This window comes from Procambarus clarkii, chromosome 32, assembly GCF_040958095.1.
Source record: "Procambarus clarkii isolate CNS0578487 chromosome 32, FALCON_Pclarkii_2.0, whole genome shotgun sequence".
In the NCBI taxonomy this organism is placed as follows: Eukaryota; Metazoa; Arthropoda; class Malacostraca; order Decapoda; family Cambaridae; genus Procambarus; species Procambarus clarkii.
This window is the reverse complement of record NC_091181.1, coordinates 1,777,950-1,805,417: the sequence shown is the minus strand read 5'-3', so window position 1 is coordinate 1,805,417 and position 27,468 is coordinate 1,777,950. Positions and strand designations below refer to the sequence as shown.

At 42.4% G+C, this 27,468-nt stretch overlaps 1 protein-coding gene across 1 annotated transcript in view; it reads right to left on the bottom strand.

The window, feature by feature from the left end:
- LOC138370384 (glutamate receptor ionotropic, delta-1-like) overlaps window positions 1-27,468 on the bottom strand; it is a 188,544-nt gene that overhangs the window by 153,931 nt on the left and 7,145 nt on the right. Inside the window, exon 3 of the mRNA XM_069334736.1 lies at window positions 5,914-6,101. Within this exon, the coding sequence (XP_069190837.1) occupies window positions 5,914-6,101 (188 nt within the window). The remainder of the gene's footprint in view (window positions 1-5,913; window positions 6,102-27,468) is intronic.

The window sequence follows — 27,468 nt, the reverse complement described above, 5'->3', positions numbered from 1 at the left end:
TCACCACCTCCCTCTTTCTGTCCGGTTATCTCGCCTACAGGATTCTTTTTCCGTTCGTATTTCTAATGTTTCTTCTCGTGTTGTTCCTTCTTTGCCCCCGTGGAGAGTCCCTCTTCCGCGGTTTTGTACTTCCTTGACACGTATCACTAAAGCTTTTACCCCTCCTACGGTTCTAAAACGTCTTTTCCTTGAGCACTTTTCTTCTCACTCCCGCTTCGTTTCTGTCTTCACCGATGGGTCTAAGTCAGCGGACGGTGTTGGCTACTCTGTTGTTTTTCCTGATCACACTTATATGTGTCGCTTGCCTCCGGAGACTAGCATCTTTACAGCGGAACTTTATGCTATTCTCTATGCTCTTCGTCTCCTGCTTTCTCGTTGTCAGTCTTCCTTTGTGGTTGTTGTTGACTCTCGTAGTGCCCTCATGGCTCTCGGGTCCTTTAATCCGGTTCATCTAGTAGTTGTCGAGATCCAGCATTGGCTATTTCTTGTTCACAGTAAATTTAAGTCGGTTGAGTTTTGTTGGGTTCCCAGCCATATTGGTGTGTCTTTAAATGAGCGTACGGATGCTGCCGCTAAGGAAGCTGTCCGCTCTTGTCCCATCTCTCGTAAAGGCATTCCGTATTCCGACTTTTACACGGTTATCCATTCCTCAGTCGTTACCCGTTGGCAGGCTTCTTGGTTGTCTGTTACTGGTAACAAGCTACGTACTCTTAAATGTTGTGTTTCCTCGTGGCCGTCCTCCTACCACCGTAATCGGCGATGGGAAACAGCTCTGGCGAGGTTGCGTATTGGCCATACTCGCTTAACCCATGGTCACTTGATAGAGCACCGCCCTACTCCTTATTATCCTAGTTGCACTGTCCCTCTTACGGTCGTGCATGTCCTTCTTGAATGTCCTGACTTCCAGGACGAGCGTGTGTCTTGCTTTCCGACCGCCCCTCATGGTCACCTGTCCCTGAATAGAATTCTTGGTGACTCGGATACTTTTGATATCGTTCGCCTTATGCGTTTTTGTTCTCGTATTGGCATCCTTGGTGATATTTAGCGCCCTCTGATTATTTTGCGCATTTGATGGTGCTACATAGCCTTCCCGGTTTGGTGCCTTCTTTTGATAATTACTTACTTGTCGTTTGTAGTGAATCCTTCTACCCCTATCCTTATATTCATTTGTGTACTCGCTTAATTGTACTCACCTAATTGTGCTTGTGGGGGGTTGAGCTTTAGCTCTTTGGTCCCGCCTCTCAACTGTCAATCAACTGGTGTACAGATTCCTGAGCCTACTGGGTTCTATCATATCTACTTTTGAAACTTTGTATGGAGTCAGCCTCCACCACATCACTTCCTAGTGCATTCCATTTATTAACTACTCTGACACTGAAAAAATTCTTTCTAACATCTTTGTGACTCATCTGGGTACTAAGTTTCCACCTGTGTCCCCTTGTTCGTGTCCCACCCGTGCTGAAGAGTTTGACTTTGTCCACCCTGTCAATTCCCCTGAGAATTTTGTACGTGGTTATCATGTCTCCCCTTACTCTTCTGTTTTCCAGGGATGTGAGGTTCAGGTCCTTTAGCCTTTCTTCGTAGCTCATTCCTCTCAGTTCCGGGACGAGCCTGGAGGCATACCGCTGAATCATCTCTAACTTTGTCTTGTGTTTAACTAGGTATGGACTCCAGGCTGGAGCTGCATACTCCAGGATTGGTCTTACAAAAGTGGTATGCAGGGTCCTGAACGATTCCTTACACAAGTTTCTAAAGGCAGTTCTTATGTTGACCAGTTTAGCATATGCCGCTGATGATATTCTTTTGATGTGGGCCTCTGGGGACAGGTTCGGTGTGATATCAACCCCCAGATCTTTCTCTCTATTTGACTCTTATAGGATTTCACCTCCCAGATGATACCTTGTGTTCAGCCTCCTGCTCCCTTCGAATAATTTCATTACCTTACACTTTCCAGAGTTGAACTTTAGCAGCCATTTTCTACACAATTCCTCCAGTTTCTCCAGGTCATCCTGTAGTCTCTGTCTATCTTTATCCGTCTTGATTCTTCTCATAATTTTTGCGTCATCAGCAAACATTGAGAGGAACGAGTCTATACCCTCCGGAAGATCGTTTACATATATTAGAAACAGCATGGGTCCAAGTACTGAGCCCTGTGGGACTCCGCTGGTGACATCTCTCCACTTTGATGTCTCCCCCTCACCGTTACTCGCTGTTTCCTGTTGCTTAAGTATTCCCTTATCCACTGGTGCACCTTACCTTTTACTCCTGCCTGTTGCTCCAACTTGTATAACAGCCTGTTATGGGGTCAAAGGCTTTCTTGTCTGTGCGTGTGTGCGTGCATTCGCGTTCGGCTGGTAGGTTATTCCGAGGGTTTACAACCGAATGGTTTCAAAAACACGCTATTTTTAATGTATAAGTGACTAAGTATGCTCTCATATATTTTCTTCGATGAAAATTACGTTTGGTTTGTTGTTAATTAGTCCATAAAGAATAAGATCCCTTTCGGTCGAAATTTATATTAAGGAAAACATCTAAGAAATTTGGTATTGAGTTTTAGTTCATATAGAGTTTCCAGTTATTATTTCCGAGTTATCATTTAATGTAGGTGTCATTATTTTACTGTTATGTATATAGCTATTTAACATTGTCTATTTATAAAACAGAACAATTTGGTGGTTCAACTGCTTCATTATTATGTAAAAATGCATTGTGAAAACTACTTTACAATTAAAAATTAGAATTTTGTGACAACCCCTAATATCCTGTTGAAATCACGCCTCTTGGCCTTGTTGTTTTGCACTTCTTTGTAAATAATATTATGCAATGTTTGGCACAATTTATCACTGCATTTACAAAATGTTTAGGTATTAATTCATTGTAAAGATGGTTTGTTTAAATGTGTTATTTCAGTCTAAAATCCTTTTGCAACGTTTATATGAGATTTAAGTAACTGGCAACTACCTAATATTTAAAATAATAGTTAAAAACATTCTATTAATATATAATGTTGAGATAAATTTCACACAAAGTCTGTATATCTGTTTTCAGGTTACTTTAAATTTTCTTTCATATGATATACATGGTTTTTGTGAATCTTGAGTAACAATTATGTTAATTATTAATAATCTAATTGGTATTATTTTAAGTAGAAGAATTCCAACTGTTTTAAGTTCCTGGACGATGGCACCCTGGCAGGGACACAGGAATCCCTGCTAGGAGATCTTCAGCTAGTGAAATCGAAAGGAGAGGAGCTAGGCCTTTCACTAAATCCATCAAAGTGTGAAATCATCTCATCCAGCCAACCAATCATAGATGCAGTACGAATCTTATTGCCAGGAACTCCAGTGATCGCTCCCACCAACAGTGTGCTGCTAGGGGCACCTCTGGGCTCGAACGCCATTGAGGTAGTCCTCAAAAAAAAAGCCTAAAGACCTGAGGAGGATGGAGGAAAGAATAGGGGCTTTGGATGCTCACGATGCTTTGTACTTTCTTACAAGGTGCCTGGCCCTTGCCCAGATTTACCTATTTCCTCAGGTGTGCTTCTTCCTTTGACAGCCCAAAATTAACGGAATACGACTCACTCCTAAAGTCAATAACTATGAAAGTGTTAAATCTCTCCCTGCAAGATGACCAGTGGACCCAAGCAACTCTCCCAGTTAGACTCAGGGGTATAGGTATTCGCAAGGCGACACAGTTAGCATTGCCGGCATTCTTATCCTCGACCAGTGCTACAAGTGAATTAGTGAATGAAATACTACCAGAATACCTAAGGAACTCCATTGGGATTCGTGATCCCAAATTTGTGAAAGCTGGTCAGTGGGACACTCTTGCCAATTCACACACTAATACTAATAACACTAATATATGTAGTCTAATACTGTAGTGAATGTCTACTGATTAATAATTTTGAATGATAGTCTATTTATATTATTTAATAACCCCTTACCAGAATGTGTAGGAAACGATTTGTGCGAATAAACTCATACAGTCCACTTTAAATATCATATAGTCCACAATCAAAATAAATTACTATATACATTAATATATTATAAATATATAATAAATCCCGCAAATCAGATTTCACCACAATAACGACAATATCTCATATTTACTGAAAATCAGGGGTAAAGAGATGCAAGCCCCTGTCTGATGCACAAAGAAGAAAAGTAGTGGTAATGAGTGTCCACAAAGTGAATATGCAGCTGGTGCCACATTGAGGGCCAGATTTCATGAATAATAATGAGTTGATATGTTATTTTGCTATATTTTATTATATTTCATATAAATACTTTGCCCAATATCAATATTTCTTATGTCCCTTTGTACAAAAAGCTGACAACCTCTTTTTTGTTCTCTCCTTTGTTTCTATGCGGCTTTCCTTGTAACCTTTACATCTTGGAGTATGCCTGTCCGGCACTAAGCATGTGAAGCTGGAACGAAATTGGTCAACAAGTTAATCAGCCACAGATGGCAGAAGTTGTGAGTTTTCTTTTCTATGTGCTGATTTATTTACAGATTTCAAACTCAATTCTCTTCGTCTCCTTAGGTTGCGTATATGAATGAGGACCAGATGAGAGCCTTATGACTTATTTATGGACAATAAAGTTACTGCAATATATATATGTTTGTTTCCTCTAACCTATCCCTATATTTAGTTTTTTTTTGGGGGGGAGGTATTTTTTCTTGACTTCATTTCAACACATATTGACTTACAATTTTCACATATTCAAGTACGAATCCCAAGCAATGTTTGTTAAAACATATAAGAAAATTCAATAATTATAAGTACCGTATTCATTGTCGATAACTTTAACTTCATTTATCTCTATAAAAAAAATTCAACTTTGAGACAGATTAAAAAATTCTATTTCTGACCGATTCTCATCATGTTTACATATTCTGTGCAAAGTTCTTAGTTCTAAGGTGTTCTAATGGTCGTTTAGTCATAAAGCCTTAAAGTTTGGAATTCCTCATTTTTGACATCTAAATTATGCACATATTTGGATGGTCACATTGAAAAAATATTTTACGGTAAACTATATTCATATGATATTTTTCCCTGAGGAACATGAACGTTATATGCCATTCTGAGCCCTTAATGAATAAAATAAAAATTGGGTGCGTTTTAATATTTTTATAGTTTATCTGACTTTCTTTTTTCTTTTTGTTTCTTAGATTTTTTCTCTTCATAGTATGATGCTGATCCATTAGGAAAAGTTGTAGCATTTACCATCAAGATATTATTCACAAAAAATATTTAGTATGTTTGAGGAAGTTTCAGTACACAGTCACTGGGTCCGTTAAATTACATTCGCTAGAAAGGCGATGAATTAGGGTTGACATGATAGAGGTCTACAATTGGTTGAATGGGCATAACAAAGGGGATATTAATAAGGTATTAAAGTATCAACACTAATTAGAAAACGAAACAATGTTTATAAATTGGATAAGTTTAGATTTAGAAAAGACCAGAGTAAGTACTGGTTCGGTAACAGGGTTGTTGATTTGAGAACCCAAATACCATGTAACATAATAGAAGAAGAAGGATCCCTTGATTGTTTCAAGCGTAGGTTAGACATATATATATATGAATGAGATTGGGTGGTTATGAATAGGAGCTGCCTCGTATGAGAAAATAGGCCTACTGAAGTTACTCACATTCTTATGTTATTATGTTCTGATTAGTGAGTTTTTAGTTCCGATATGAAGTGAAGGTGCAGCATAGTATTTTTAGTACTGGAAGCAGGTTCAGGATGAAAGAGTTCATCAGGATTCAGGATGAATTTTGGTTTAAGAATAGGCACATTATGGTAAAATTTAAGTGATAATCAAGGCGAAAGAAGGACTAAAAATATAGTATTTTTAGTATTATAAATATAGCAATAATAATCGTGCTTACAAACACATACTCACACGACCAGACAAGTTGAGGTTAGGGTCACGTGGCGGCTGCTCCAAGAGGATGTCCCAACCATACAACAAAGATGTGATGAACCTCGCCACACGTCTTCCTGAGGAGATCCAGTGCCAGGCTCTCTGCAGCGCCCACAGTGTCACGCCCCACCCCACCACGCTCGCCATCACAGACGCCCACACAACACCTGCACAATACACAACATAATTCCAGAAAGCATATATCTGTACTCTTTGTTACATAGCAAAGAAAATGAAATACATTAATCATGTTCTCAATATTTAAGAACTATCTGATTTACCTGATGGCCATCATTATTTAGTGGCCACGACGGAGACAGAAAGCCGCCGGTTTGTCAAAGGTTCTGACCATTTTTCCAGAGAATGATTTCCAACTTGATTTCTAACTGCAGTAATATCTTTGTATTTACGGATTCGACGGGAAGGCAGTTCCATAGGTTTCTAACACTGTGGGCGAAAAAGTATCTCCTATTTCTAGACTATATTGTGACGTTGAGCTTGAAGCTGTTGCCCTTTGTATGTTACATCTGACCATTTAAAGAAGTGGCCTGGATTAATATCATCCAACTTGTCAAATATTGTAAAAGTTTCTATGAGTTCTGGTCTGACATGTCTTGTTTGTAGTGTTGTTAGTCCTGTGATTCTCAATTATTCCATATATGACAGTTGATATAGTTCTGGGATGATTATTGTTGCTATAGGTCGTAATTTCTCCAAGGCAAATACTTCCTTCAGAAGATGAGGTCTTCATGCGTTGATTGCTTTACTTTAATCTGAATTGGAGTGCACCAGAGATCTGTACAATTGAATAATTACTTTATATTCCTTGAGGTCAAACGTTCGTTTGACTGTTCCTAGGGTGCGGTTGGCTTATTTTTTACCAGAGCTCCCATTTATTTTGCAACTTTCAATAACTGGTGGATTTTGATTAATAGATACTTTTCGTCTTCAATCTCCTGGACCTAGAATCTCGAAGCTCCATGTATTTCTTCGTAAGTAGGTTTGCTACGAAGGTTCCTAAGTATGCACTAAGAAGATGCTTACGTGCAATTCAGGAAGATATTCTTACGAAGATATTTGGGTTTTGGGTCTGATTCACCTGCATGCCGGCAGAGTTCACTACTGTGTTTCGTTTGGCCAATCAGAGAGCAGGCAACATTCTTCATCTTGAAGATTTAGCCAATCACGACGCTGGCTTATCGGAGCTCACCTGCCCCCGGTCGGAGCCAAGCGGACAGCACACTGGACTTGTGTTCCTGTGGTCATGGGTTCGATCCCAGGCACCGGCGAGAAACAATGGGCAGAGTTTCTTTCACCCTATGCCCCTGTTACCTAGCAATAAAATAGGTACCTGGGTGTTAGTCAGCTGTCACGGGCTGCTTCCTGGGGGTGGAGGCCTGGTCGAGGACCGGGCCACGGGGGACACTTAAAAAAAAAAAACCGAAATCATCTCAAGATAACCCCCTATTTACTTCGAATTTTCTTATAAAATTAGTATATTTCGAAGTAAAACCCAAAACTATGTTTTTTCAACTTCTATAGCCAGCACCGACACCGACTTCGCCTCGAAGACGACAGAAAGCCGGCAGCTTATTAAAGGACCCGCCAATTGTCTTAATGATATTTTTTAGTGGAATTTGGCCTTTACGGCTTCAGGGGGATGGCGGTTCCATTTGGTTATAACCCTCTTGGTGGAGAAAAACATCTGTTTTCAGTCCTACTTGAGAGGATATACTCTCCAACAATATATCTGTGATTTCCCTGTTATCAGTGATTCATACCAAATGGTTTGAGGTACTTTGAGCTCTGTAATTACTTCTTACACTCAGGAATATTGGAAGATATTCTTGTGCTGCACCCAGATTTTGCCAGTGGGGGCTAATAGATCAGCCTTACATATTTTGTTCTCTCCTGATTCCATGTATAACTGGCTGTCCTGTGAGGTGGGGATGTTGAATGAGCTTGTAGCTGGTTTTTAATCTACACTGTGTGGTCCTTCATACAGAATAGGGACGCAGCACATTGCTGTGTATACCTATTCATGTTAAGAAAAAAATCATGTTAGAAATACTTACCTCTTGAGAAAATCATGAAATTGTTGTTTAGTCAGAGTTGATTTGTTTTTTGTATTGAGGCTGTATTTTCTCCCTTGATTCCATGTATGCCTAACCATCCTGTGAGATGGGAGTAATAGATGAACTTATAGCTAGTTTTTTTTATCTACACTGTGTAATCTTCCATATAGAATAGGATAGCAGCACATTCCTATGTATACCTAAGCTTCTTAATATAAAAAAAATCAGTAATAAAGTTTTTATTATTACCAGTATTATACTTATTAAATCATAGTAACCATGGATCATTAAGATCTCATGTTGATAAGTAATAGTCATATTTCTTTTGAATCATTCATTGAATTGAGCATTATGTCTCAATTTTTCACTTCTTTGGAAATACTATTCAGTACAAAAATATAGGTAAAAATATAGTATATATATATATATATATATATATATATATATATATATATATATATATATATATATATATATATATATATATATATATATATGTCGTACCTAGTAGCCAGAACTCACTTCTCAGCCTACTATTCAAGGCCCGATTTGCCTAATAAGCAAAGTTTTCCTGAATTAATATATTTACTATAATTTTTTTCTTATGAAATGATAAAGCAACCCTTTTCTCTATGTATGAGGTCAATTTTTTTTATTGGAGTTAAAATTAACGTAGATATATGACCGAACCTAACCAACCCTACCTAACCTAACCTAACCTATATTTATAAGTAAGGTTAGGTTAGGTAGCCAAAAAAAGCTAGGTTAGGTTAGGTAGGTTAGGTAGACGAAAAAACATTAATTCATGAAAACTTGGCTTATTAGGCAAATCGGGCCTTGAATAGTAGGCTGAGAAGTGAGTTCTGGCTATTAGGTACGACATATATATATATATATATATATATATATATATATATATATATATATATATATATATATATATATATATATACATATATATATATATATACATATATATATATATATATATATATATATATATATATATATATATCGTACCTAGTAGCCAGAACGCACTTCTCAGCCTACTATGCAAGGCCCGATTTGCCTAATAAGCCAAGTTTTCCTGAATTAATATATTTTTTCTAATTTTTTTCTTATGAAATGATAAAGCTACCCGTTTCATTATGTATGAGGTTAAATTTTTTTATTGGAGTTAAAATTAACGTAGATATATGACCGAACTTAACCAACCGTACCTAACCTAACCTAACCTATCTTTATAGGTTAGGTTAGGTTAGGTAGCCTAAAAAGTTAGGTTAGGTTAGGTTAGGTTAGGTAGGTTAGGTAGTCGAAAAACAATTAATTCATGAAAACTTGGCTTATTAGGCAAATTGGGCCTTGCATAGTAGGCTGAGAAGTGCGTTCTGGCTACTAGGTACGACATATATATATATATATTATATATTATATATATATATATATATATATATATATATATATATATATATATATATATATATATATATATATATATATATATATATATATATATATATATATTAGTATATTTTGGTAGCAGTCTTTCCTGTAGACATATATTATTAAATATGACCGAAAAAGTAAGATTAATAATTCTAACACGAATTTTCTCAATCTTTCGTACATTACGCTTCACTGTTGGAGGTAAATCAAAAATCACTTCTCCAAAATTCATTTTTATTTCTAGTCTGACGCGACACGGGCGCGTTTCGTAAAACTTATTACATTTTCAAAGACTTCACAAATACACAACTGATTAGAACTTACATCTCTCTGATATTATATCTACAATTGAGTGAGGTGGGAAGGGTGATGTGGCATTAACACAAGACAGAACAGGAGGGGATATTAATAGGGTATTAAAAGTATCAACACAAGACAGAACAGAAACAATGGGTATTGAATAGAAGTGTTTGTAGAAAGCCTATTGGTCCATATTTCTTGATGCTTCTATATTGGAGCGGAGTCTTGAGGTGGGTAGAATATAGTTGTGCAATAATTGGCTGTTGATTGCTGGTGTTGACTTCTTGATGTGTAGTGCCTCGCAAACGTCAAGCCGCCTGCTATCGCTGTATCTATCGATGATTTCTGTGTTGTTTACTAGGATTTCTCTGGCGATGGTTTGGTTATGGGAAGAGAATATATATATATATATATATATATATATATATATATATATATATATATATATATATATGTATATATATATATATATATATATATATATATATATATATATATATATATATATATATATATATATATATATATATATATATATATATATATATATATATATATTATTAAATATGACCGATAAAGTAAGATTAATAATTCTAACACGAATTTTCTCAATCTTTCGTACATTTCTTTTCACTGTTGGAGGTAATTCAAAAATCAATTCTCCAAAATTCATTTTTATTTCTAGTCTGACGCGACACTTGAGCGCGTTTCGTAAAACTTATTACATTTTCAAAGACTTTAGTTAACACATACACAACTGAATAGAACTTACACATCTCCGATTTTGTTTATATCTACATTTGAGTGACGTGGATGGGGTGAGGTGGTATTTAATAAGGTATTAATTTCATCAACACAAGCCAGAACATGAAACAATGGGTATTGAATAGAAGTGATTGCAGAAAGCCTATTGGTCCATATTTCTTGATGCTTCTATATTGGAGCGGAGTCTTGAGGTGGGTAGAATATAGTTGTGCATTATTTGGCTGTTGATTGCTGGTGTTGACTTCTTGATGTGTAATGCCTCGCAAACGTCAAGCCGCCTGCTATCGCTGTATCTATCGATGATTTCTGTGTTGTTTACGAAGATTTCTCTGGCGATGGTTTGGTTGTGGGAAGAGATTATATGTTCCTTAATGGAGCCTTGTTGCTTATGCATCGTTAAACGCCTAGAAAGAGATGTTGTTGTCTTGCCTATATACTGGGTTTTTTGGAGCTTACAGTCCCCAAGAGGGCATTTGAAGGCATAGACGACGTTAGTCTCTTTTAAAGCGTTCTGTTTTGTGTCTGGAGAGTTTCTCATGAGTAGGCTGGCCGTTTTTCTGGTTTTATAGTAAATCGTCAGTTGTATCCTCTGATTTTTGTCTGTAGGGATAACGTTTCTATTAACAATATCTTTCAGGACCCTTTCCTCCGTTTTATGAGCTGTGGAAAAGAAATTCCTGTAAAATAGTCTAATAGGGGGTATAGGTGTTGTGTTGGTTGTCTCTTCAGAGGTTGCATGGCGTTTCACTTTCCTTCTTATGATGTCTTCGACGAAACCATATGGAATTTCCATATTTGCGTATGGAAATGTCAAGACACACAAGCCTGGAAACCCACTTCGGCCAATCATTAGCCAGATACCCACACCCACATACAGACTAGCGAAGCGACTGAACGCCCTGCTGACTCCTTATGTCCCTTGCGCCTTCAGCCTGAAGTCGCCAAAGGAATTTGTTGACTTACTGCGGGGCACACGGGCCACAGGAATAAGAGCCTCGTTGGACGTAGAATCGCTGTTCACTAACGTAACAGTGGACGACACAATCGGGATGATAGCCGACAGAGTGTATCGTGATCCAGGCTGTACTCCTCTTGACATACCAGAAAATATCCTAAGGAAACTACTCCAAGCTTGTACTAAAGAGGCACCCTTCTTGAGCCCGGATGGGCACATGTATAAGCAAGTAGATGGGGTCGCCATGGGTTCTGCCCTAGGTGTCCTGTTTGCAAACTTCTACATGGGTACCATCGAGCAAAAAGTCTTAGTCGACATGAACATGAAACCGGCCATATACTGCAGGTATGTTGACGACATTTTTACACAGGTACCTGATGTCAGACATCGGCAGGAGTTGAAGGAGGCATTTGAGCGGAGTTCCGTGCTGCGTTTCTCTTACGAGATGGAAAAGGATGGGAAGCTGCCCTTTCTAGATGTAACAGTCATTGAAAAGAGCGGAGGTTTCCACACTGCAGTCTACACTAAGGAAACAAACATAGGAATGTGCCTAAATGCCAAAAGTGACTGCCCAGATATGTACAAGAGGAGTGTTGTTAACGCATATGCGCGACCGTGCTCTCAGCCACAGCTCAGAATGGAAGCAAGTCGACGAAGAACTCTGTAGGGTAAGGCAGGTCCTAGTCAACAACGGCTTCTCCAATGGTTTCGTCGAAGACATCATAAGAAGGAAAGTGAAACGCCATGCAACCTCTGAAGAGACAACCAACACAACACCTATACCCCCTATTAGACTATTTTACAGGAATTTCTTTTCCACAGCTCATAAAACGGAGGAAAGGGTCCTGAAAGATATTGTTAATAGAAACGTTATCCCTACAGACAAAAATCAGAGGATACAACTGACGATTTACTATAAAACCAGAAAAACGGCCAGCCTACTCATGAGAAACTCTCCAGTCACAAAACAGAACGCTTTAAAAGAGACTAACGTCGTCTATGCCTTCAAATGCCCTCTTGGGGACTGTAAGCTCCAAAAAAACCCAGTATATAGGCAAGACAACAACATCTCTTTCTAGGCGTTTAACGATGCATAAGCAACAGGGCTCCATTAAGGAACATATAATCTCTTCCCACAACCAAACCGTCGCCAGAGAAATCCTAGTAAACAACACAGAAATCATCGCTAGATACAGCGATAGCAGGCGGCTTGACGTTTGCGATGCATTACACATCAAGAAGTCAACACCAGCAATCAACAGCCAATTAATGCACAACTATATTCTACCCACCTCAAGACTCCGCTCCAATATAGAAGCATCAAGAAATATGGACCAATAGGCTTTCTGCAATCACTTCTATTCAATACCCATTGTTTCATGTTCTGGCTTGTGTTGATGAAATTAATACCTTATTAAATACCACCTCACCCCATCCACGTCACTCAAATGTAGATATAAACAAAATCGGAGATGTGTAAGTTCTATTCAGTTGTGTATGTGTTAACTAAAGTCTTTGAAAATGTAATAAGTTTTACAAAACGCGCTCAAGTGTCGCGTCAGACTAGAAATAAAAATGAATTTTGGAGAATTGATTTTTGAATTACCTCCAACAGTGAAAAGAAATGAACGAAAGATTGAGAAAATTCGTGTTAGAATTATTGATCTTACTTTTTCGGTCATATTTAATAATATATGTCTACAGGAAAGACTGCTACCAAAATATACTAATATATATATATATATATATATATATATATATATATATATATATATATATATATATATATATTAGTATATTTTGGTAGCAGTCTTTCCTGTAGACATATATTATTAAATATGACCGAAAAAGTAAGATTAATAATTCTAACACGAATTTTCTCAATCTTTCGTACATTACGCTTCACTGTTGGAGGTAAATCAAAAATCAATTCTCCAAAATTCATTTTTATTTCTAGTCTGACGCGACACGGGCGCGTTTCGTAAAACTTATTACATTTTCAAAGACTTTAGTTCACAAATACACAACTGATTAGAACTTACGTATCTCCGATTTTATATCTACATTTGAGTGAGGTGGGAGGGGTGATGTGGCATTAACACAAGACAGAACAAGAGGGGATATTAATAGGGTATTAAAAGTATCAACACAAGACAGAACACAAACAATGGGTATTGAATAGAAGTGTTTGTAGAAAGCCTATTGGTCCATATTTCCTATTAATATTAGCCTATTAATATCCCCTCTTGTTCTGTCCTGTGTTAATGCCACATCACCCCTCCCACCTCACTCAAATGTAGATATAAAATCGGAGATACGTAAGTTCTAATCAGTTGTGTATTTGTGAACTAAAGTCTTTGAAAATGTAATAAGTTTTACGAAACGCGCCCGTGTCGCGTCAGACTAGAAATAAAAATGAATTTTGGAGAATTGATTTTTGATTTACCTCCAACAGTGAAGCGTAATGTACGAAAGATTGAGAAAATTCGTGTTAGAATTATTAATTTTACTTTTTCGGTCATATTTAATAATATATATATATATATATATATATATATATATATATATATATATATATATATATATATATATATATATATATATATATTATATAAATAAATTACTTATTGTTACACACAGTCAAATTGTGTAACAGGAAGTGGTCTTGGACCCCTACTTCTCCCTCTCTTTTTTAACAGGTCATAATAGTCCATACAGTCATAATTATAGGTTTAAGTACTCAGTGAGAGAAGTTTTTGAAGTTTTTACCCTTCTTACCTAACATCATTTGTGCAGTGGGGCATTTGGACATAGTGAATGCTCCCACCAGCCACCTTCTCTCATATTTCATGTTCACCAGTGTTTATTTATTTAATAACTACTATAATATAATATATATTAATCTTGTATAATATCAAGGTATAATATCTTGTATAATCAAGGTATAATATCTTGCTATTATAAAACTAATTCTAATATCATAAAAGACATATTTACTCTAAGGTTCAAGCAGAGAATGTATATATAACTAACATGAAGGACTCCTCTTCACGAGATTCGCCAACTAAAATCTTTTGTTTATATTAAAATCGACCCTCCGTGTTGTGTAGTAGAGAAAAATTGAATTATATCCAGTTTACGTAAAGCTACGAGTGGTCGAGGGTAACCTTAGCCGATGGAGCAAACTTACGAAGGTTTTCCATCTTAGTGTGCTTACCTGAAAACCGACGTAGCCGCTAAGAAGAAAAACATTCGTAAGCTGCCCTGTGAATCTGGCCCCTACATTATAAGACAGTATATAACATAGCAGTCAACAAGTAACTAGATCTCTGCCAAGAAGATTTAACAGTTCTCAGGATGTGTATTTCAGTGTACCATAAAATGTTTTACAATTTTCTTTTAACTCAATAGGAGAAAACTTGAAATAATGGGCGAATTTTCTGTACAAATTTCACTTTCCGATATGACAATCAGAAGTGAAATGGAATAAAAAATTTCATATCGAAAGAAATAAGAGTTATAAATTCTATTTTAATATGTTCAATAATTTTAACCATTATTTACAGCCGTTAGAAGCAACTACATCATAAGACTAGAATCTGCATCACCACTGTTTGCAAGTATTGGTACAGTTGAGGGAAAAGTATTTCTTAACCCCCCTCCAGTTCTTGGAACGTGCAAAATGGTATCGCAACATTTGTTGTTGAAGTAGTAGTGGGTTAGATTATAAATGAATATGATTTTTGTAATGACGAGTCTCATTTGTCAAAACATCATACGCAAGTTTACAAAATTCACTCTGCCATCGATAGTAAAATAGAAAAGTGCAGCATATCAAAATCAATATATGAAGATTAGTGAACATGGGAGATGGCTCTACTTTTGTGCTAAGAGTTTATTGAACTTTCATGTAAACGATATAATGTATAATTTTATATATTGCCATTTGGCTTTAGAGGGGAGATGACGTGATTTCACACACAAACCTTTTATTAATTTTGAAATTGGTTTGCAACAAGTTACAATTGTAAATATAGTTAATGTACTTTATAAGACAAAACGTAACAGGACCTAATCACACCCCAATAATCATACTTAATAGTATATATTCTTGATCAAATAATTACAAGAGACAGATAGACACTCTTCAAGTTTGGTGGACATGTGCAACATGTTCTGCATGCATGCAACCGTCCTCATCACCGACCTCACTGCAACCACTCCATACCCACTCACTAGAGTCCACCTGGATTGTTCTTTCGTCCGTGGTGAAGTCCAAGTCACAATCAGGGAAAATCCTTTCCCCATGCTATGTATTCGACTTCTCCTGGGCAACGACTTGGCAGAACATCAAGAACCCACGAACCTCATTATAAGTAACAAACCACAGGTGACTCTTCCACCGAAACCCTATTATGATATACGTTGCAGAGGTACAACAAGCCAACGAAGTAGAGGACATCTCCCAGCCAGTCATGGTGACGACTCGTGCCCAAGTCACTCGCAACAAGTAGTCCCTTAACCAGTCCCTTAAGATTCTCAGGGCCTCCCACTGAATCTCAACCTGTTGGAGTTCCGTAAGTTACAGAAAGATGATTTATCCTTAACTCCTTTGTTCTTTCCGGCTCAAACTCAAACTGATTCTATCCCTGGGTATTTTCTTAAAGATAATTAGATTTTATATGGCAGATTTAGGCCCAGTAAGTTAAAGGAGGAGGACGATTGGGCTAATGTCGACCAGCTGGTAGTTCCTACCTCCTTAAGGAAGTAGATTATGTATTTGGCCCATGGGCCTAAGTCACACTACGGCTTCAGCAAGACTTATCATGCATTATTAAAGGATTACTATTGACCAGGTATGGTTCGTGACGTAAGGAACTTCTTGAACACCTGCCATACGTGTCAGATGGCAGGTAAGCCGAACGCTCCAATACTCAAGGCACCACTGATTTCTATTCCTGTGTCTTCTGAGCCGTTAAGTAAGCTCATTGTCGACTGCATCGGGCCTCTGCCCAGGACCAGCTCAAGTAACATCCATATCAGAAATATCCCGTGTCCTTCCACCAGGTTCCCTTGTTACGAACCCGGATCCAGCGTCCGAGCCTGGAGCAGTGACAAACACGCCATCTGTGGGTCAGCTCCCGAAACCCCCGCCAAACGGACGACGACACCTGGTGAGGACAGCGTGTACTGGCCTCGAGGACCAGTTTCCAGTCTGGTTCCGCGCTCAACACCGCCGCTCCTGACCTCTGGTGAGGTGGTGCTCCGACGACAGCGCCATCTATGGGCTGGATACGTCAGGTGTTTGTGCCCGAGCCCGTGAGTGAAGTGTATTAGTGTCCCAGTTATTGATGACGTGTCTGCTTACAGAGCCGACCTGGGACCACTGTGATGGAAGTGGAGTGAGTCTACCCGAGGCAGCCAGTCTCCATACTGTGAAGTTTGCTGCAGCTGTTGTGACGTCGTCCCCCCGGAAGAACACTGTGGTGTGTTAGCCTGCCAGTGGAGTGGCAGTGAAAGGATTTACCCGGGACCGACTGTTGGAGACGATCATCCACTGGGGTATTGAGGACAGGAGGGTGATTTGTGATATCACACGAGACTCCTGTCTAGGGCGTACCCCTTATATCGTTCGTGGAGTGGCCGTACCAGCCTTGGTGGCTCAGTACCTGCCAGCAGACCAGCTGGACGTGTGGTTGACGGCCTCCACGACGGTGCCCCCAGTGGACCTGCGTTTTGGCTGACCTGTGGCCCGGGTAGGCTCGGCATTCTCAGAGGACACGTCGTGAGGCCACGAAGAAAGCACCAAGGACTCAGCACCAAGTGGTGTGGCACCAGCGTCTTCAGCAGAAGACCACGATTATGGATTAATCCCCTTGTATAGTGTTAATACCCCCCCCCCCTTGTATAACCGTTTTATATATTATTTATTGGTGACGGACATTATATAATATTAAGTTCTTAGCTTTCTTTCCCTACTCCCTTTAAGTTACTTGCGTCACGGATCTCATCCCTTGATAGCCACTACTGGCTCGGGAATGGATACATTATATCTTCCTCTAACAACATCAGAGTAAGGACCCCGTTGCGTCCCGAGAGGGCCGTAACATAATTGGCATCCCCAGCGGGATCCGTCCCCTTGTTAAGTATGTTTGACAGGGGTGGTGAAGTGGTGTAATCCCTGTAAATAATTCCCCCTGTGTGCGACGATTGTGACGTTATACCTCCTGTGCGGTGCTCAAGAGTGACTAAGTGCAATATTGACTAGTGCGGTGCTCAGTGATTCAGTGCAATATTGTAGAGCGAAGTGTTCGCTTGGACTCAGTGCAATATTGGGTAGTGTGGTGCCCGAAGTGATTACGTGCAATATTGGCAAGTGCAGTGTTTAGTGCGATAAAGTGCAATATTGGCGTAGAACAGTGCTCGGTGTGTTAAGTGCTAACGTGTAAGCAGTGTGTTAAGTGCTAAGTGTTCCATCTGTGACAATGGCAGACAAAGCTACCATCGATGATCTGGACGAGGTTCAGGCTTTTCTGAACAGAGAAGACTGTCTTGCCAGATTAAAATATCTGAGCAAACCAGAGCTTGTACTAGTGAGCGCCTACCTGGAGATCAAGATCCGTGCCAGTGATTCCCGTGTGGAAATATTGTCCAAGGTTCACCGGCACTTGAAGGCAGAAGAGAAACAGGAAGGCGAGACTCCTAGTACAAAGGAAAGTGCAGACATAGCTTCCACGGAAAAGGAAGATAAGGGCAGCGACGTTGACAGTGATGCAGGTGAGCTTAATATCAGCTTCCTAACAGTCAAAATGCGTGCCCTAGAGATCAATCGCGAGATAGAGTGGAAGAAGTTAGAATTAGAACGAGAATTAAAAGATAAAGAGATGGAGATGAAAGATAAGGAAATGGCGATGAGGCGTTTAGAATTGGAAGAAAGGAAAGAAGAACGAGAAAGAGAAGAGAAACGAGAAAGAGAAGAACGAGAAAGAGAAGAGAGACGAGAAAGAGAAAGAGAAGAACGAGAAAGAGAAGAGAGACGAGAGAGAGAAGAGCGAGAGAGAGAAGAGAAACGAGAAAGAGAACAGCGAGAGAGAGAGGAAAACGAAAGACAGAGACAACATGAACTAGAAGTATTACGATTAGGCGGTGGTCGGAGGCCAACAACGGACACCAGCGGTTTCGATCCGGTAAGGAACATCAAAATGGTCGCCAAATTCCATGAGAAGGAAGTGTCAAAGTTCTTTGCAGCCTTCGAGAAAGTCGCTGCCTCTTTGGAGTGGCCAAGGGAGAATTGGGCCATCATGATACAGTCAGTCTTGACTGGGAAGGCCCAAATCGCTTACTCCACGTTATCCCTTGACGACTCCGGCGATTACGACAAGGTGAAGAAGGTTGTGCTCATGGCGTACCAATTGGTACCTGAGGCGTACAGGCAGAAGTTTAGAAACCTGAAGAAGACCTCAGAGCACACTTTCACCGAGTTCGCCACGATCAAGGAGCGACTTTTTCAAGAATGGTGTGCCTCTCGGAAGGTGGAGACCAAGGAAGACCTCGAACAGCTGATTCTGCTCGAGGACTTCAAGGATTGTTTGTCTGGAGACCTCAAGACATACTTAGAAGAGCAGCAGGTGGAGACCTTGAGTGCAGCAGCCACCATGGCTGAAGAGTATATCCTGACTCATAGGCCGTCTGCTAAGTACTTCCCGAGGAATTACCAGCGCCGGTTTGACAGACCTCACGACGAAGAAGAAGAAAGACCCGTCCCACAAAGCGCTAAGAAGACGCCCCCAAGTAGCCCCCGAAGAACAAGTCCTAGTAGTCCGAAACACCGTAGTCCAAGGAGGAATATGGTGTGCTGGACTTGTGGGCAGAAAGGGCACATAGCTGCTAGGTGCCGAGGCAGAAGAGGTGGCAGCGCACGAAGGGAGGTGATGTTGATGAGCTGTGTTACATCACCAGTAGGAAACCAGTCTACGACGACGCAGGAAGGACCAAGTTTGTTGGCCCCTCACACTTCAACCGGGTATGTAACGAGTGATCATACTGGTAGATCAATTGTAGTGCTCGGATATAGTGGAGCAGCCCAGTCCCTGATCGTGAAGAGCTCGTTACCCGAGGGAGTAAGTGTGGATGGGCGACAAAAGGTTGTCCTGGTTGGGTTTCCTAGGACGCAGTACATCGCCCCCTTAGTGCCAGTACATCTTGACTCGCCTTATTTCAGCGGCACATGTGAGTTGGCAGTAGTCGATACCCTCCCTGTGGCTGGGATTGACGTGGTACTAGCCAACGACTTGGTGACCGATTGGAGCACCAATCATCCCAAGATAGCGGACGAGTCAGACAGAACATCAAAGTCTGAGGTGTCTACAGGCAATGGTAATGTCCAGGTAAAGACAGACCCGGATGTAACTATGTTTAATTTGTCCTCTCGCCTACAGATTGAGAACGTTCTAGCAGTGTCTCCTGATTCTCTCGACGAGGAACATGAAGTTAAGAAGGCAGAGGTACCTGAGCAAGAAGAGAGGCCTTGTGTGCGGGCACCCACGGATACCAACGAGTCTGGAGCGAAGGCGGATGTGTGCTTGCGGTATGGCAAGTTACGGCGTGTATTGAACCAGCCAGAGATTCCCCAGACGTCAGAGGTATGTGAGGTGTGTTCACAAGGTCTAGTGTCCTCTTCTGTCCAAGCCAGGCTAGTGGATGGTGCCGGCTATGGACATGACAAGCTCAGGAAACTTATCCCTCGACTTACCAAATGTTTCCTACCGGTATTTTGTTTTGTTCTCTGTGTTCTCAGTAAGGATCAGTGGACGACCCGAAGGATGATGGCTCCCGTGAACATCGAGAAGAGGTCCCTAGGATTAGAGATTTGTACTGCGGGTGTTGCAGTTAAAGAAGGGACCTGGAAGGTGATGGTTGATACAGGAGGTACGACATGTGATAATATGAGTGACTGTTTCCGACAGGTTGACACCCCCCGCGTGATTGCTGAGCCTCAACACAGCGTTATGCGGAACGTTGGTCGACCTGACGGTGGCAGAGCGAATGCCACCTGCGACGTACGAACAGCCCCGTTGGGACTAGGTGTGGACCTAGTAGAGTATGCTGTAAGTACTGTTTTACCCGCTGTCGCTATCACTCTGAATTATCAGACCCCTGTATTCCAGGTTCCTGTCTCCCTGAAGGACCATCGGACCGGCACCAGAAATGCCGTTTGTGGTCAGCCATCATCGGTGCCACGACATAGGGAAGTGTCGAGTCACCCCAGATCGAGTCTACACGGATCCTTACTCGAGAGGTGTGAGATGATGTCCCTGTTTGCCATCGCAGAGGAGGTGTGGAAGATTATGTCAGGCAGGTCATCGCCTGCCATTTTCAAGGTCCCTTTGTGCCAGGGATTTTCTTTAGTACAATTCAGTAGACGAGACAGCCTTGCCATCCCAGATTATAAAGCATGTGTGTCCATTTGGAGTTGTGTCGTCGTACTACTTTGGTTTGTGTTTCTTTTTATAGAACCCCAAACCAAATTCTTTTTGGTGGGGAGGTGTTACGAACCCGGATCCAGCGTCCGAGCCTGGAGCAGTGACAAACACGCCATCTGTGGGTCAGCTCCCGAAACCCCCGCCAAACGGACGACGACACCTGGTGAGGACAGCGTGTACTGGCCTCGAGGACCAGTTTCCAGTCTGGTTCCGCGCTCAACACCGCCGCTCCTGACCTCTGGTGAGGTGGTGCTCCGACGACAGCGCCATCTATGGGCTGGATACGTCAGGTGTTTGTGCCCGAGCCCGTGAGTGAAGTGTATTAGTGTCCCAGTTATCGATGACATGTCTGCTTACAGAGCCGACCTGGGACCACTGTGATGGAAGTGGAGTGAGTCTACCCGAGGCAGCCAGTCTCCATACTGTGAAGTTTGCTGCAGCTGTTGTGACGTCGTCCCCCCGGAAGAACACTGTGGTGTGTTAGCCTGCCAGTGGAGTGGCAGTGAAAGGATTTACCCGGGACCGACTGTTGGAGACGATCATCCACTGGGGTATTGAGGACAGGAGGGTGATTTGTGATATGACACGAGACTCCTGTCTAGGGCGTACCCCTTATATCGTTCGTGGAGTGGCCGTACCAGCCTTGGTGGCTCAGTACCTGCCAGCAGACCAGCTGGATGTGTGGTTGACGGCCTCCACGACGGTGCCCCCAGTGGACCTGCGTTTTGGCTGACCTGTGGCCCGGGTAGGCTCGGCATTCTCAGAGGACACGTCGTGAGGCCACGAAGAAAGCACCAAGGACTCAGCACCAAGTGGTGTGGCACCAGCATCTTCAGCAGAAGACCACGATTATGGATTAATCCCCTTGTATAGTGTTAATACCCCCCCCCTTGTGTAACCGTTTTATATATTATTTATTGGTGACGGACATTATATAATATTAAGTTCTTAGCTTTCTTTCCCTACTCCCTTTAAGTTACTTGCGTCACGGATCTCATCCCTTGATAGCCACTACTGGCTCGGGAATGGATACATTATATCTTCCTCTAACAACATCAGAGTAAGGACCCCGTTGCGTCCCGAGAGGGCCGTGTCATCCCTATAGCCGATCCCATCAAGACCATTAATACTATTCTCGTTGTTAAGCACCTCTTGAAGAACTTCCAACAGTGCTGACTTCCCAAGGAGATTCAGAGCGATTGTGGCACCAACTCTATCAGTGACCTGTGTAAGAAAACACTGAAAGAAATCAACATCTCCCAGATGTTAGGAAACCCTTTATCTTCAATATCGACGCCGGCAGCACCGACGTTGATACCGATCATGATACCTGAGCGAGATGGGATCTGACCATTCAGCTACTACAATCGTAGAGGAGCTACTCATCATCATACCCTTCTTACAACACTACGAATCATATCTCCAAGGTTATCATCCCATCAACATCTCGGATCACCATTCCCTTCGGTCTTTGCAGTAGGCTCGGTTTTCCAACCAACCCATATTTCGCTGGGCTCTGCAGCTCTACATCACCATCATATTCTTATCAACAGCTCGGACGATGTCGTCTCAAACGTCCTATCACCAGTCCACCAAGTGGAACCTCTCACTTCCAATCTCCAATTCACATCAGCACCTTAGACGATAGGAACAGGCTTCGGGGAGGAGTTCTTACGGTTATCCCTTACATAGCAGTCGATTTTGCCTGTTCTTTACATCTTGAATAAAAGTATGCTCGTACATTATCTGTCAACATCAAGAATCGACAACAATGCGTGCCAAAATTTATTGTCCTATCACTCCTTCTCCCCCTTCCCATCAGCCTACCTTCCACGAGAGATGCGCACCTGCGACTCGCCGGCTCAAATATACTACCAGCAAACTACCACTTACACTGCTGGTTCCTCGTCTATGACCCAGCTTCGCGCCAGTATGATGTCACCGCCGGTATATAAGCCCTGGCCGAGGCTGTGGTCAACCAGAAACCATCTGGTGCTCTCATACTCACTTGTGTCTTCCCTTACTTTGACGTTCTTACGAACGGTGACGGTTGACATTCAGAGCCTATTGTATAAAGTGTCACATTCAGCTTTTGTCAGGGACCTGGCCCTGGCTTCGGTAGGGGACAGACGTGTTGCATCGACCCTCCAGCAGTTGGTGTTGTTTGCCAGTTTCGGCCGGTTGGGGGCGGGTGTGTCTCTGCTCGCCTGTGCTGACGTGGCGTTACGATGGGGGTCCCTCTACCCCCTGTCGTCCGGGCTCAGTCTGTGGGACTAGAGTTCTCTGTGCGGGCTGGTTACCCGGAGATTGCCCTGGCTTGTGAAATGTTCTCTGTCCCTGTGTTTGCGATTTATGGGGTCGAGTTAGTAACGGCCCGTAGGGCGATTGTGAAGTTCACGGAGGAGGTGGCGTATCGCGATTTTCTCCGGCGATACGAGGGGCGGACACTACCCCTGCCGGATGGTGCGGGCACTGTCACCCTCTCGGACAGAAGTGGTGCACTTACTTACATCAGAGTGCATGGGGCTCCCTTGGAGTTTCCAGAGGCTCTGCTACGGCGGTATTTCGGCCGGTTTGGCGCGGTAGTTAGTGTGAGGGTGAACGTGGTGTCTTCTAGTCCTCTTAAGGGTGTGAGGTCTAACATTCGCACCCTGGGCATGAGACTCTGGGCGGATATTCCGTCCTCTGTGCGCCTTATGGGGTACAACGTTCGGGTGTTTTACGCCCGCCAGCCGCGGACGTGTTATCGTTGTGGTCTTTTGGGCCATCAGGCTGCTGACTGTTCTGCGCCTGCTGTTGCACCGGTGAATCTCTTCAGTGAGGAGGATTTTCCGCCCCTTCCTGTGGGAGATGATTCAGTGGGTGTGGACGTCTCTTCGGCTGAGGAGGTGCCCTCTGTATCAGCTGTTGCTCCGCCTGTTGCGCCCCCTGTTGTTGCCGCATCTCCTCCGGAGGTTGTGTCCTCGCATAGTGCTCCGCCTGCTCCGGCTGGTGTCCCTGAGCTTCTTCCGACTGCCGTTTGCTCGGACCCCTCGTCTTCCAGTTCTTCCTCTGCTGTGTCTGTCGCGGTCCCTGCACCCTCGCCGTCTGTTCCGGCTGTGCTGGGAGTTGGGGTGGATCCGGCGTTCCCTCCTGTGCCTGGCCTGGTGCCCCGTGTGGTTGAGGAGGCTGCCGTACTGCGGCGTGCGTCGGTTCGCCCGGCTAGTGCTGCGCGGGTCACTGAGTCTGCCTCCGGGTCTGATGATGTGCGGCCCGAGCCTAAGCGTTCCCGGCGCTCTTCTGCGTGGGCTGAAGTTGGCGACTTCGACGAGTGTCGTCCTTCCGTTGACGGTGGGGTGGCTCCAGATGTGGTGCACACTACGGTGGTGGTGGAGGTACACTTGCCTGAGGATGCCGGTGCCGGCGTTTCGGCCTCCCCTCCTGGTCTGGTGTCCGAGGGTCCTGCTTCAGGTGCGTTGCCTGCATGGGGTGGCTCCGGTTCTTCGTGGGGGTGGTTCCCCCTGCTGTGGTTGGTGGTGAGCGGGGTGGCCTGGTGATGGTGTTGAGAGAGGATGCTCGCTCTGAGAGTACTGTGGCCCCTTCCTCGTTACCCGTTTCCTCGGCAGTGGTCTTGCCGCCTCTTCCGTCTCCAACAGTCTCTTCTGTGACTTCTGCGGTATCCATGGAGGTGCTACAGTCTCGTCGTCCGGCCCCTGCTCCTATGTGTGCGCCGGCGTGGCAGTCTTGGCGGCACTCGTCTGCTTCCTCGATGGGCGTGGATGGCGCTCCCCGGCCTCGTTATGCGAATTGCGTCAGTGACCGATATCGATGTTCCTGAGTTTATGATACCCCCTCAGGAGAGGGGGATCAAAAACCCTACCGACCTTGAAGATTTGGTCTGGGAGGCTTACAAGGCGAAGTATCCTTCCGCTGTTTTCCCGGAGAAGTACATTTCTCACGCTGTTCCTCGGAAATGATTTCTGTGTATTCTGTGTTTCCTGTTGTGTGCGGTGAGGATGGGGTGTGTGTGTGTGAGTGGGTGGGGTGGGTTTTGTTTCCCGGTTCCTGCGTGCTCCAGTGTATGTTGTAGGTTTTCTTTGTATGGCTGGTGGGTGGGTGTGCGGTTCCTGTGTATTTGTGTGTTCGGTTGTGGATGTCGTATGCGCTTGTGTATATCATACTGTGTGCCCTTCAGGCTGTTGGCGAGTGCTCTTTGTTCGGTTGTGCCATTTTGTTTTGCCTTCTGTTTGTTATGGCGTGCTTTACCTGTTGTACACGTTTGTTCTTTATGTTTTGTTTGGTATGTATTGTGATTGTACTGTGATGTTCCCTGTTGTGCCTTTGATGTATGTTTTGTTTTATGACGGTTTTGTTTTGTGATGTTACTGTGCTTGCTAGTTTGCCATTGTATTCTACTTTGTGCCTTGTTGTATGCTGTATTTTTCTATGCCTTTATCATGTTTGTGGTTTATTGTAAAATGCTGTCGGCCCTTCTGGCCGGTGGTCTATTGTTTTCTTTTGTTCTGTTCTGTATTCTGTGTTGTTTTTATTGTATTTAAGTTGCATGCTTTGCATGTAAAAATAAAAAAAAAATAAACTTACACTGCTGGTTCCTCGTCTATGACCCAGCTTCGCGCCAGTATGATGTCACCGCCGGTATATAAGCCCTGGCCGAGGCTGTGGTCAACCAGAAACCATCTGGTGCTCTCATACTCACTTGTGTCTTCCCTTACTTTGACGTTCTTACGAACGGTGACGGTTGACATTCAGAGCCTATTGTATAAAGTGTCACATTCACCTTTTGTCAGTAACGTAAATTCCCTTGCATATATATTTCTTATTGATTGTGATAAGCTAAGTGGTTAAGGGTTTTTTGTCATTTATAGTTTATCATTTTTTTGTAAGATAAGTAAATTTTTGTTAAGTTTTAAGTAAATTTTTGTTAAGTTTTAAGTAAATTTTTGTTAAGTTTTAGGTAATTTTTTTTAAGTTTTATTACATTAAATATTTCAGATTGTTTATTCTCTGTTTTTCACACACAATTCGTACACTGTAAAGGATTCAGCAACTTTATTTTATTTTGTGTCTCTTTTTTTTTTTATTAATTGGCGTTTTGTACAACATCCGCCATGATAGTAACTGCACTATTCCAGATCATGTCACAATATGTATATGTGACTAAGTAAAAAAATACTTGCTGTCGTTGTAGAGATACAGCACGTCTGCCAGTACCCGACCGAGTCAAGAACGGTTGTGTCAGGAACGTGTGTCATCCTATTGAGGTCCTACACCATGTCCCATTGTGAACGAGCATGAGACCGGCTCTCTGCTCACCTATGAAGCTGCTTTCAGAATAATTCATTGTGTTGGGGAACGGGAAGACAGTTTATACATTCAGTTCATGTTAGGATTATATCGAGGTCCTCCCCCTCCAGGGTCGAATAAGTGATCCTCCCCAGAATGAAACCCCACCACAATCTGACTAACTCGAGGGTACCTATTTGCTGCTAAGTGAACAGATGCATGAAGGGATAGGAAACGCACTCAACCATTTTTTCCCGCCTGGTATTTGAATCTGGAATACTAGATTGTGAGACGAGAATGAGCATAACTACTACCGGAACCCTTATGAGGGAAGGTATGAGAGACTGTTGATGGCCGGCCTTACTGTAAGTGCAGTGTTGTGTTGCTATTAATGGTCTCTCTCTATATGTTGATCTCTGTGGTCAGCTAGGACTTCTCACCTACTGAACACTCATAATAGGTGGAGACTGGGATACAAGCAGACTCAACAATGTTTACATGTCATTCATGTAATGGTTATTCATGGTACATATTGTTTGTTACCATGACATTACAATTTTTTTTATTGATATATAAAAAACCAAGGTACAAAAACAAGGAACAAGTGCAAAACAACATAGAAATACAAACAATCGCGCTGATACATGAAACAAAGCAAACACTATGAAACAGACATAAATTACATACAAGATGTCACAGAAAAGCACTCAGGACACAAGCAAAGAAACCCACAAACATCATAGGACAGAGAATGCGTACAATTACACAACAAATAAATGACAGAAGTACAATAACAAAAATGAACAAGAAAAATACACAAAAATTACAACAATGTACAAAGAAACAGTAAATCCAAAAACTACACAGAACATAAATAACATAAAATATGTACAAAGAATAAAACAATTACATGTGGCCCGCACATCGGGCCGCATACCAGGGCGTGCACGTCGTTCTACGCCGGGCATCGCACCGAGCCCCGCGGAAGGTGGCTCCGCAGGCGCCCCAGGGCCTCCGCCAACCGGAACAGGAGCAGAGTCTCCCATTCGCACATTCTTCGACAACACCACGACGAGGTCCCGGTCACCAGGGGCAACCGCGACCCTGGAGGAGAGCCACCAGCAGGGGGGCACAGTGTCCAACACAGAAGGCACCACAGGAGGCAGCACAACGTCGCCCACAGCATCATCATCCATTGTGTCACGCTCCTCTGCCCACGTCCGGCGAG